Source organism: Myxine glutinosa, chromosome 6 (assembly GCF_964187855.1).
Source record: "Myxine glutinosa chromosome 6, kmMyxGlut1.1, whole genome shotgun sequence".
Lineage (NCBI taxonomy): Eukaryota > Metazoa > Chordata > Myxini > Myxiniformes > Myxinidae > Myxine > Myxine glutinosa.
Window position 1 is genome coordinate 155089222 of NC_136266.1, and position 13367 is coordinate 155102588.

Below are 13367 nucleotides of genomic sequence, written 5' to 3' on the forward strand. Positions count from 1 at the left end.
TCCATCGCCTCACTTCCACTCATTCATCACCTTGCTTCCACTCGTTCATCGCCTCACTTCCACTCGTTCATCGCCTTACTTCCACTCGTTCATCGCCTCACTTCCACTAATCCATCGCCTTACTTCCACTCGTTCATCGCCTCACTTCCACTCATTCATCGCCTCACTTCCACTCGTTCATCGCCTTACTTCCACTCGTTCATCGCCTCACTTCCACTAATCCATCGCCTCACTTCCACTCGTTCATCGCCTCACTTCCACTCGTTCATCGCCTCACTTCCACTCGTTCATCGCCTTACTTCCACTCGTTCATCGCCTCACTTCCATTAATCCATCGCCTCACTTCCACTCGTTCATCGCCTCACTTCCACTCATTAATCGCCTTACTTTCACTCATCCATCGCCTCACTTCCACTCATCTATTGCCTCACTTCCACTCGTTCATCGCCTCACTTCCACTCGTTCATCGCCTCACTTCTACTCGTTCATCGCCTCACTTCCACTAATCCATCGCCTCACTTCCACTCGTTCATCGCCTCACTTCCACTCATCCATCGCCTAACTTCCACTCGTTCATCGCCTCACTTCCACTCGTTCATCGCCTCACTTCCACTCGTTCATCGCCTCACTTCCACTCGTTCATCGCCTTACTTCCACTCATTCATCACCTCACTTCCACTCATCCATCGCCTCACTTCCACTCATCCATCGCCTCACTTCCACTCATTCATCGCCTCACTTCTACTCATTAATCGCCTTACTTCCACTCATTCATCGCCTCACTTCCACTCATCCATCGCCTCACTTCCACTCATCCATCGCCTTACTTCCACTCGTCCATCGCCTCACTTCCACTCGTTCATCGCCTTACTTCCACTCGTTCATCGCCTCACTTCCACTCGTTCATCGCCTCACTTCCACTCATTCATCGCCTTACTTCCACTCATCCATCGCCTTACTACTTCCACTCATCCTTCCACTTGTACATCCCTCCTTCCACCCATCAATTCCTAATTTACACTTGATAGTTCCCCTTCTCTTTTCGGGAAGGACGCCGTCGGATCTTCAACAACCACCGACTAATTCCGGCAGACAGGCCGCCCAGTTTAACGTCCATCCGAGGGATGCCACACACACACACACACACACACACACACACACACACACACACACACACACACACACACACACACACACACACACACGGCCTGTGAAACACCAGGATGACCGTTTATAGCCCCGCCGAGATTAAAACCCAGGCTTGACATCATATTGTGGGTGTAATACTAGGTACGCACACTCGCCCGTTGAGGTATCCTCTAGGTATGCACACTCACCTCTAATTTAACCTGAAATCGTTCAGAACAATTTGTCCCAGTATATTGGAAGAAAAAAAAAGAAGTAGGTTTTCGGACAAATGTTAGGGTAAGCTTGTCGGGTCGTCCTATGTAACATCTCTGCTGTAATTTCCGTTGCAGACATTAACAATCGCATCAAAGGGAACCACTGCTGTAGAAATCGTATGTTGGCATAAACATGAACAAATGACACTGGCATCCTCATGATGCTGGACGTTATGGACACTCAGCCTGTGTGCCAGCAATGAGTCAGGTAGGTACCTTTCATTACCTGAGCAGTCCACCCTATCCAACAGAAGAGAACCCCTCCCTCCCTGGGCCAAAGAAAGCCCCTGCCAAAACTGCTCGTTGCCACCCATATCCCAGAACATGGCACACAACTTCGCCATCTTGTAGGTCCCAGCTGTCATCGCAGATTGTTCCAAAGTCACCACCAAACCACACTTCCATGTGACCCTGGCATGAGCTCAGCCCATTGACCAACCTGAAAGGTTCCTCTGAAAGATACATCAATATCATGGGGTTATGAATTAACTCGGACTCGGACTACCATGGACTTATAAATCATGATCATACAATGATTGTGCACAACAACAGGAGGCAAGTTTATTTCTGTTCCAAAAAGTTTGAGCCAAAACCATGCCTTCTGGAAACTCGCTGGCTATTGGGAAAAATGTGTGAGAATGGCTGAAAATTATAGCGGACAACTCCAAAAACCTTTGTCCCCCATGTGTTTAATAATCCCAATTTATTTCAAAATAAGAGATCTTATTTACCCACCTCATACGTCGTGTGTAGACCACCAAATTTGGAGAGGAGATGCTGGACAGGTGCAAAGAGTAATATAATATAAAATCTGGCATGTGATGCCATGCAGATCCACAATAATACATCAGGCACAGTTACAAATATGGCAAAACACTAATCACAATCTTAAAATGTTTTTCCTTTTCAAGTTATACGAGCCGGTTGGTTTCTCTGGCGGGTTGAATCAAAACAGCATGATGAAGTTCACAAACATATTGTATATCCATATCTGTGAGTCTGAGGATTTAAAAGGAAGTGAAAACCATGAAAAACGATCGCTTATAACTTCTTGTTGTTGTTTAGCCCCGGACAGTTCTCTCGAACAGGCGGCGACAGCTGATCAATCTTCCAGGAAGGTCCCAGAGACCCCCACATCTAAGATGGTGTACCCCTGCCTTCATGAAGCCAAGGCCAGTGATAGTCGTGGCCAAAAATATTAGCACCCTTGCACTTTTTTCAAATAATGCACCATTTCTTCCAGAAGATTGTTGAAATAAAAAAATATTTTGGTATCCACATTTGTATTTCTTTGATTTTCAGTGTAATAGAACAACAAAAGCTGAAAAAATTACAAAATCTTGGCTTATTCCACACAGAAATCCTAAAATGGCCCAGACAATATAATTGACACCTTTGAGAAGTTGTTAGAAACAATTCGATTTCAAGCAGGTGATTCTCCTTTACTTTGGAATTGAATTCACGTGAGTTGGAGGTGCCTGCGATATAAAAATCACTCATTCAACCAGTTTGAATGGAGAGGAGTCATTCTGCTGTTTTGTGTCACTGTGTGTACCGCAATGAGCATGGAGAAAAGAAAGAAAATCAGGGAATTGTCTGAGGAGGTCAGACACACGATTTTAGCCAAGCATGGACAACCTCAAGGCTGCAAGTCCATCTCCAGAGACCTTGATGTTCCTGTGTCCACCGTACGCAATGTTATCAGGAAGTTTAAGGCCCATGGCACTGTACTCAATTTCTTTGGACGTGGAAGCAAGAGAAAACTTGATCGAAGATTGCAGCAAAGGATTGTTCGAATGGTGGAGAAAGCACCTCGATCAACTGCCAAACAGATTCAAGCTAACCTTCAGACATAAGGTACAACAGTTTCAACTTGCACCAACTCGATGAAAGGGGGTTGCATGATAGGGGACCCAGGAGGACCCCACTGCTGAGAAAGTCCGACTGGAGATTGCCAAAATACACCTGAACAAGCCAAAATCCTTCTGGGAGAATGTCCCGTGGACAGATGAGACCAAATTAGATCTTTTTGGTATGCACATCATCTCTATGTTTACAGAAAACAAAATGAAGCCTTCAAATAAATGAACACCTTCCTAAAGTCAAATATGGAGGAGGTTCAGTGATGTTTTGGGGTTGCTGTGCTGCCTCTGGCACTGGGTACCTTGAATGTCTGCATGGCATCATGAAATCAGGAGATTCCCCAAGGCATTTTGGAGTGCAATGTTCAACCCAGTGTCAGAAAGCTGGGTCTCCGTCGAAGGTCATGGGTCTTGCAGCAGGACAATGACCCCAAACACACTTCATAAAGCACCCTGGAATGGTTCAAGACAAAACGCTGGACTGTTCTGAAGTGGCCAGCAATGAGTCCAGATCTAAATCCCATTGAACACCTGTGGGGAGATCTGAAAACAGCAGTTGAGAGAAGGCACCTTCAAATCTGGAAGAACTGGAGCAGTTTACACAGGAAGAGTGGGACAAACTGCCAGTAGAGAGGTGTAGGAAGCTCATTCATGGCTACAGGAAGCGCTTGACTGCCGTTAGTTTGTCCAAAGTTTGTGCTACCAAATATTAAGTCTAGGGTGTCAATAATTGTCAATGCCATTTATTTTTATTTTCAGATTTCAAAGGATATATTAAGTTCTGAATTAAAAACAAATGTTCTGTAATATTAACAGTGAAACAAAGAATTGTGGAGACCAAATACTTTTGTCAATTTCAACTTAATTTTTAGAGAAAACTGAGTGTTATTTGAAAAAAGTGCGAGGGTTCCAATATTTTTGGCCACGACTGTATATAGAGACAAGAGGGAGTGGGCCGGCCCATGGGGATCGGTCGGTGCTCTGACTGTGGCCACGCTGCCTTGACCAAATCTGAGCAGCAGGTAAGACTTGGCCCCAACTTGCTTTGGGGGATACAACCTTGCACTGTGAAGAGCATTCCTGATTGTTACACAAGTAGTTGCTGTTGATGCTGTCGCCATGACCGTGGTTGTTGTTTGTGTGCTCCTTCCAAATACTATTATAATTTTCTTATTGCTTTGAGAAATATTGCTATATATAATTTTGTGTGCTCCTTCCGTGTCTGTCATGCTTTATTAGTCCCCTACCGGTGTACACCGGAGGGGACTATAGGTTTGCACGCCGTCCCTCCGTCCGTCAGTCTGTCAGTCCGTCAGTCCGCAAAGAACAGTTTTCCGGACTTTTTTTCTAAACGCTTAATGCTAATGATTTCAAACTTGGCACATATCGTTTCCTCATGATAAGTTACAGATCAAGTTCGAACTTCACGAGTCTCGATCATTTTTGACAAAGTTATGGCACTTTGAACTTTGGGAATTCTGATAATTCTGATGATCCTTAACTCAGTGACATTTTAAGTTTTAATTTCCTTTAAAAAAGATTTTCCCTGCAATAATAGGACCGATTGAGATAAAAATTTTCACTATAGGAGGGACTCGGACTGAAGAATATTTTAATGGTAATTATGACGTCACAGGTCACGTGGTTTGGGCGCCATATTGTTTTTCGTGAAAACACTAAAACCCCTTTTTCTCTGCAACGGCTGAACAGATCGAGGCCAAACTTTGCAGGCAGAATCGCATACCCATGACGAACAAAAAAGTCAGCGAGCATGACGTCATGCATCACATGGTTTCAGAGTTATGACGTTTTTAAACATGAACATTTAAAACCGAGCCCCTACCTCATTTTTGATCCAATCGAGGGGAAACTTCACAGATCTGTTCCGCATGTCAGTCTACTAAAATGTCCTTTTGGAATTTGCGATAGCTCACGTGGTTTGGCAGATATCGTTAATTAAACGAAAATATTTTAAAAATGGATATCTCTTGAATCGCTTTATTGATCGACGTGAAACTTCATACTATAGTTGAAGTCATGAAGAGTAACAAGTGTGCAAAATTTCAAGATGATTGGATGTACGGTCTGGAAGCTAGAAGTTGTTATTGCATGAAGAAGAAGAGGCTTCAAGTGTGCGGATTTTTTTTTTTTTTTTTTTTTTTTTTGTATACAAGATCAAGGCTCGTGAAAGAGCTAACATTAATCACACAAAAAGACAAACCGACACACAAAACACAAAAAACAAGGGGAACGGCAGACAAGATGGGGAGAGAGGGGGAAGGACACAAACACAACATTTGAGAGCAGGGACATCGGGAGGACTTGGGGGGAGGTGGGAGAGGAATAAAACATATGAACACTGCAAGGACTCTGGGGTGAATTACCGGGGGTAGAAAAGATCAAGGTTTTCGATGGGGGAAGATAGATGGTGGTGAACAGCTGTTTTATAGACCTGGAGGGAGGAGTGGGATTGAAGGGAGTGGGGGAGTTTGTTCCAGAGGCGGGAGAAAAGGGGAATGAAAGAGTGAAGGTGAGCAGAGAGCCTAGACTTTGGCAGTTTAACCATAAGAGGGTTGCAGGCAGATCTTGTGCGACCTGAAGGAATATTGGGGGGACAGAGCACAGAGAGAGCTGGGGGAGCAAGGCTGGAGAGGAGTCGGTAGAAGACAGAAAGACCACCAACCTGCCTGCGGTGAGTGAGTGAAAGGCCCTCGGAGTTGACTACATCGCAGGAGATTCCAATGATTCTGAAAGCTTTGGCCTCAACAGCGTGAAGCCGAGCAAGGTGTGAGGCAGGAGCACCAGCCCAGAGGGGGGAACAGTATTCCATTGAGCTGCGGATGAAAGCCTTGTATGTGGTGAGGAGCTCAGGTGTGCCAAGGAAGGACTTCGCACGACGGAGGATGCCCAGTCGGCTGGCTTTGGAGGATAGTGAGAGTAACTTCCTTGGCACACCATAACGTTTACCGCGTTATGGTTTCTTTACAATTTGATGAAATTGATTGTGGTACTTTGTTTTGTCAGCACAGATAATTCTCACCAATTAATAAGTAAAAGCTTTGGTTGTGGATCAAATAATCAACGGCTTTTTTGGCTCTGTGATGTATCGTGCATGGTGACAGCGAAGTACACCATTTGGGGGGGGGGGGGGGGGGGGGGAGGGAGGGAGCGATCTATAAGTATCTAAAAAGGGGAGCGGTCGACAAGATGGGGAGAGAAGGGGAGGAAGGACTTGGCACACGAAGTCCTTCCTTGGCACACCTGAGCTCCTCACCACATACAAGGCTTTCATCCGCAGCTCAATGGAATACTGTTCCCCCCTCTGGGCTGGTGCTCCTGCCTCACACCTTGCTCGGCTTCACGCTGTTGAGGCCAAAGCTTTCAGAATCATTGGAATCTCCTGCGATGTAGTCCACTCCGAGGGCCTTTCACTCACTCACCGCAGGCAGGTTGGTGGTCTTTCTGTCTTCTACCGACTCCTCTCCGGCCTTGCTCCCCCAGCTCTTTGGAGGATAGATAGTGAGACTGGCTTTGGAGGCCAGCTTGGAAATGTGGTTTTCCCAAGAAAGATCATGGCAGATAGTGAGACCCAAAAGCTTGAGCGACAGAACTTCTTGGAGAGGATTGTTGAGAAAGTAGATGGGAGGGTTGTCCAGTCGGTCCTTTCGGAGAGACATTGTAAGTGTGTGAGATTTGTCAGGATTGAAAGACATGTTCCACTTGTTTGACCAGTCTGTGATTTTGTCCAGGTCTGCAGAGAGTGAGGAGGCTGCAGACTGCCGATCTGAGGGATGAGGAATGGAGCGGCAGATAGTGGAGTCATCAGCAAAGAGATAGAGAGGATTTTCCAGAGAGTCGGAGAGGTCATTGATATATAACCACCTTCAGAGGCCATTTTTCCCCGCAAGGCGGGGGTTGGCCTTTTTCGGGAACCGTGGTTGTTGTTGTTTTTCGGTCCCCTTTTTGAAGCAATGTTTTACGGCCGGATGCCCTTTCTGACGCCAACCCTTTTTGCCGTCTTTAACGACAAACAGGGAATTACCAGTGAGCTGGTACTCAATTAGCCGACCTCGGAAGGATGACAGGCTGAGTCAACCCCCCTGGCGTTAATTCAGCGATCAACCGGGATTCGAACCCAGGATCCTAGGATCCTAAGCCGGCACCCTAGCCGCTAGCCCAACACCAGGGCTAGCCAGGGCTAGCCCAACACCAGGGAGAGGTCATTGATGAATATATGAAATAGCACAGGGCCCAGAACACTACCTTGGGGAACTCCAGCCAGAACAGGAAGGGAAGATGAGAGAAATCCATTCAGGGCCACACGTTGTCTACGACCAGAGAGGAAATCCGCAAGCCATGAGTGGAGATTTCCCTGAATACCATAGGAGGTGAGTTTGGTGAGCAGAGCTGGGTGTCAGACCGTATCGAAGGCACATGATATGTCAAGTGAGACAGCTCTGATTTCCTGTTTGGCATTGAGGACCTCCATCCATTGTTGAGACAGCAGAAGCAACATGTCCAGAGTAGAATGACCTGGTCTGAATCCAAATTGATGATCAGAGATCAAGCCATTGGAGAACAGGAAGGATTTGATATCTGAAGCAATGATGGATTCCATGACTTTGCTGATAATTGGGAGCAGGCTGATTGGTCTGTAGTTGCAAGGATCTGTTTTTGCACCTTTTTTGTGTAAAGCGGTTATGTTTGCTGATTTCCAAGATGCTGGCAGATGACCTTGAGCAAAAGAGAGGGTGAAAAGAACAGAGAGAGGGTGAGATAGAGCGGCAGAGCAGGATTTTAGGACCCGAGGGCTGATGCCATCTGGTCCAGTTGCAGAATCAGAGTCGAGGTTTGATAAAAACTTCTCCACCTTGTCAGGAGAGAAGGACACAGAGTCCAGGAGCAGTTGGGTTCGACTGGGAAAGGTGGGAACAGAGTCTGTTCTGGCAGAACAGAGTCTGGCAAGTTGTTTCAGGGCAACTGCCTCACCACAAGATTCAGTGTACCATGGACGGGAGGAAGGGTAAGACAACTGAAGACGAGATGGGATAAATCTGTGCATGAGAGAGAGCAGTTTGCTTTGGAAGAATTCCCAGGAAGAATTGATGTCAGAGGCATTAGAGATGGGAGACCAGTCCAGTTGATTGATGGCTGCTTGCAGACCGTGCCAGTCGGCCTGAGTGAAATGCCAGACTCGTCGGCGCTGAGGAGGCTCTCTGAGAATGGGTTTGCGACACAAGATTTTGAGGCAAACACAGAGTTGAGGCATTCGGCTTTGTCACGTGCGGTGTCAACTGTGTAGCCATTTGAGGTAAGGGAGGGGATGGAGGGGGAACAAACACCAGAAACGGATTTGACCAGACGCCACCAGGATTTGGAGGAAGGAGACAGGTTTGAGAGTTCAATCTTGAGTGTGGAGAGATTGTGCTTCCTGGCACTCCTGAGGGTAGAAACACACTTGTTTTGAGCTTGGTGGAAGGAACTGAGATTGCCTTCAGTTGGATTTGCCTTCCAAGACGCAAAGGCAAGTTGTTTCAGGGCAACTGCCTCACCACAAGATTCAGTGTACCATGGACGGGAGGAAGGGTAAGACAACTGAAGACGAGATGGGATAAATCTGTGCATGAGAGAGAGCAGTTTGCTTTGGAAGAATTCCCAGGAAGAATTGATGTCAGAGGCATTAGAGATGGGAGACCAGTCCAGTTGATTGATGGCTGCTTGCAGACCGTGCCAGTCGGCCTGAGTGAAATGCCAGACTCGTCGGCGCTGAGGAGGCTCTCTGAGAATGGCCAGTGAGATGTCCACTTTAACAAGCACATGATCAGAAGAACCGATGGGAGCAGAAGAAGAGCAGCAGACATTTGCAGGGAAGTTAGTCATAACCAAGTCCAGAAGAGAAGATACTCCATTGACTGAGATCCGGTTCGGGAAATTGACAGATTGTGTCAGTCCCAATGAGTCGCAGAAGTCCTTTGCTGAGGTGCCATGGCTGGTGAGAGATGAACCCACACCCAGCCAGCTGGCATGATGACAGTTGAAGTCGCCACATATGAGGAAGAGAGAGTTTGGATGAGTTGATAGAAGTTGGTCCATGTTGTCCGACAGAGAAATGTAAATGGAGTCATCATTGTTTGGAGGACGGTACAGAACACATATGAACAAAAGGTGGGAGCGGAGAGGAAGCCGTAGCCAGAGGTACTCCTGTGGGTGGGGTGGAGAGAGGGCAGTGCAGGGAGAGTGAGGAAGAGAGTTTTTGATAAAGATAGCCACCCCACCACCAGGACGAGGATCAGGTCTATCGTACCGGAGGAGGGAGTAACCAGGAAGAGATATTAAGGAATCAGAGACATCTTGAAGGAGGAAAGTTTCTGTTAAGCAGATCAAGTCTGGATTTTCAGAAGCAACCTGAATGGAGAGATCAATCAGGTTTGAGCGAAGGCCCCGGATGTTTGAGGTTCATACCGTTAGTGAGGAGAGAGGGGGAGCATCGGGTGCAGGACAGGGGAGGGGAGGGGTAGGGTCAGATGAAGGGTGAGAGGGGGATGTAGGAAGAGCAGTTGATAGTGTGTCAGAGATTACAGAAGAGTTACAAGAAAGGGAAGGATGAGGAGGACGAAAGGTTTGATGGTGATGGAATGAGGCACAGTGAGAGTTTGTTTGAGGGGGGGGGGGGGGGGGCAGAGGAAAGTAGAAGGTTGGGGGAGGTGGAGGTATGACATAGGAGGGAGCGGAAGTTTGGAGGAGGCAGCTTTGAGAAGGAGGTGGGAGGAGGGAGAATTTGGGAGGGATGGTTGGGGGGGAGATTTGAAGGGGAGGGGCAAGGGGGGAGTTTAGAAAGTGGATGATTCATGAAAGATGAACATATATAACAAATTGGGTTTGTTGTGATTTTCAAGTTAGCGATTCGTTTAAGAACGATGGAGGAGGGATGGAATGAATGAGAATTTAGAGCATGGAGTGATTTGGAATCATAAGAGATTGAATATTTTTTTGAAATGGAATGAGTTGAAGAGGAAATTGAAAGGAGCCTTTTAAATAAGAAGAAAAACAGCGTGTTGTAATAAACCACTGAATAAAACACTGAAGGGGATAGTTGAAACATATTTAAACAGAACTGTGAAGAACAATCTTATATTCACAAAAATACCAATGGGGAGAGGAAGCCTAGAGCAACGACCACGAGTCACTTGAACAGGGCAAAAGGTGGAAGGCAAGGGGAAAATGGGGGCGGGGCGAGACAGCGCACGGGGGCAGAGGCAAAAGCACACGAGGAGAAAGGGAAATAAAAGTTTTTTGTTTGTTTGTTTTTCTGTTTGTTTTTGGGGGGGGGGGCGTGGGGGTTACAACGTTAGACAAATAGTAGATGTTTGGTGAAGCTTGGTGGAGAAGGGGAAATCAAAAAAGCTAGCAAAACAGCGAAGGAAGGAACAACCTTCGACGGGGGGAAGCTTGAGGCTGCAAGGCCTTGCTCGTGACGCGGCAAACAAACGATTAATTTATGAAAGATAAACACCGAGAAACTTCCAAGGGGGACACTATAAGTTCACACACCGAACGATAAATACAGTTTCGACAAAATACAATTGTGAGATTATTTGTGAAGGATGTGAAAATACAATTGGATTTAATTATTTATCACATGTACAGACTGAAAGCATCGTTGGACACGACCTGTCGCGGTCATTTTAACCTCAAATAAAATTCTAATTCAAGATTTGTCAATAGCTGAGGTATATTAACAAACGAATAAAACAGATTTGGTCAAATTCTGACTTTTTAAACTCGATCGCATTTGACAGAGTTGTGACAAGCTGAGGAAGAAGAAACCTCGCATTGGCTTCTCCAATGTGCCATAAAAAGATGGATATCTCTTGAATCGCTAGTACCTCAGACCGTGAGTTGGTAATAATTTATATAATTCACACAGTGCAATACGTGCAGGCTGCTCCACGGAGCGACCTTGCGGGCTTATCAACGAGGCGAGGCGTGACACACGTGTCTCAGCATACCTCAGATCAAGTTTGAAAACCAGCATCAACCGTGCATAAATTTGCATATTCGATCATTTTTGACAAAGTTATGGCACTTTGAACTTTGGTAGGGGACATTTATTGCAGCGCAATACTCAGAATGCTTGTTGTAAAGGGTTCCTGTTGTCTTAGAATAATAAAAATGTCTGGATTCACTGCATTGAAGCTCTGGGCCCTGCTTCTACTTCCATTCCTGGAAGACAGCCTTCTGGGAAGGAAGAAGCCTTTGTTCAGAGTGAAAAACACATTAAAAAACAAAATGGAAGGATTTTGACCCTCTCCCCGCTTCCCTATGCTTCCCTTATTAGTCCCCTACCGGTGTACACCGGAGGGGACTATAGGTTTGCACGCCGTCCGTCAGTCAGTCAGTCCGTCACGCAAAGAACAGTTTTCCGGACTTTTTTTTCTAAACGCTTAATGCTAATGATTTCAAACTTGGTACATGGTTTCCTCATGATAAGTTACAGATCAAGTTCGAACTTCACGACGTTTCGATCATTTTTGACAAAGTTATGGCACTTTGAACTTTGGGAATTCTGATAATTCTGATGATCCTTAACTCAGTGCCATTTTTTAAAGTTTTAATTTCCTTTAAAAAATATTTTCTCTGCAATAATAGGACCGATTGAGATCAAATTTTCACCGTAGGGGGGACTAGGTCTGTAGAATATTTTAATGGTAATTATGACGTCACAGGTCACGTGGTTCGGCTGCCATATTGTTTTTCGTGAAAACACGAAAACCCCTTTTTCTTTGCAACGGCTGAACAGATCGAGGCCAAACTTTGCAGGCAGAATCGCATACCCATGACGAACAAAAAAGTCAGCGAGCATGACGTCTAGCATCACATGGTTTCAGAGTTATGACGTTTTTAAACATGAACCTTTAAAACCGAGCTCCTCCCTCATTTTTGATCCAATCGAGGGGAAACTTCACAGATCTGTTCAGCATGTCAGTCCACTAAAATGTTCTTTTGGAATTTGCGATAGGTCACGTGGTTTGGCAGATTTCGTTAATTAAACGAAAAAAAGAAAAAAAAATGGATATCTCTTGAATCGCTAGTAGCTCAGACCGTGAGTTGGTAATTATATAATTCACACAGTGCAATACGTGCAGGCCGCTCCAGGGAGCGACCTTGCGGACTTATCAACGAGGCGAGGCGTGACACACATGTGTCTCAGCATACCTCAGATCAAGTTTGAAAACCAGCATCAACCGTGCATAAATTTGCATATTCGATCATTTTTGACAAAGTTATGGTACTTTGAAGTTTGGTAGGGGACATGTATTGCAGCACAATACTCAGAATGCTTGTTTTTGCTTTAAAAAAAAAAAAATCATCTATCCACCCCATTAATATTTGTTAATACACGTGCATAGTCATGTGCCTGGGGGGTCGCGACCACCCAGATGGCACAATCAGGCGACAGCGCCCATGAAGGCAGCAACCATACACTGAGTTATGGAGGCCCAGCTCCAAGAGGTTGGAGTAAAGTAGTTGTTTAACCAAATACTGTACTGGTGAAATAAGACTCATGCCACAATTTTGCTGATAGAAAATTAACTCTTTATTTACAATTTACATACTTTACTCAAAATATCCAGATTGCCTTTAATCTATCCTTACTAAGCAGATACAAAAAAGCAACAGTTCACCAAAATGAATCAGCACATCTTTGAATTCTGCAACCAGAGCAGCAGTCTTTTTATGTGAGCCGATTGAGGAGTATTGAGCACATGATGATTGACTTGATGGTGTCGTGAGTAGAAGAGACAGTTGTAACTAATTTTGATGAAGTCATTGGTGCATCCCTGTCCCATCTTCTTTGGCTACCTCCCGTCTGCCTGTAGGTCTGCCAACAAAATGGTAGCAGAAAACACAGGTCAAAGCAGTAGCATTAAAGTACATGTTATAAGTTCTGTGCAGCACTATGATGCTAATAAATGGTGCTTTGTTTAGCACCTGTGCAAAGCATAGCCATTTTGGATTCATGACACCAGCCTCACCATCGGGAACACACCCCTCTTGCTGCTGGAAATGCTACAATTTGATGAACGTTTCCAGGCCCGAT

The 13367-nt window shown here is 45.5% G+C and overlaps 2 protein-coding genes across 6 annotated transcripts in view; one reads left to right on the top strand and one right to left on the bottom strand.

Moving 5' to 3' along the window:
• Positions 1-2223: 2223 nt before the first annotated feature.
• LOC144892684 (uncharacterized) overlaps positions 2224-13367 on the top strand; it is an 88328-nt gene continuing 77184 nt past the window's right edge. Inside the window, exon 1 of the transcript XR_013623898.1 lies at positions 2224-4287. The gene's annotated coding sequence lies outside the window, so the exon portion shown is untranslated. The remainder of the gene's footprint in view (positions 4288-13367) is intronic.
• LOC137428924 (scavenger receptor cysteine-rich domain-containing group B protein-like) overlaps positions 12846-13367 on the bottom strand; it is an 87424-nt gene continuing 86902 nt past the window's right edge. For all 5 annotated transcript variants that reach the window (XM_068118798.2, XM_078780806.1, XM_078780805.1 and 2 more), the window contains one exon: positions 12846-13148. Coding sequence is in view for 1 of the 5 variants with exons in the window: in XM_078780803.1 (XP_078636929.1) it covers positions 13126-13148 (23 nt within the window). In the remaining 4 variants the exon portion in view is untranslated. The remainder of the gene's footprint in view (positions 13149-13367) is intronic.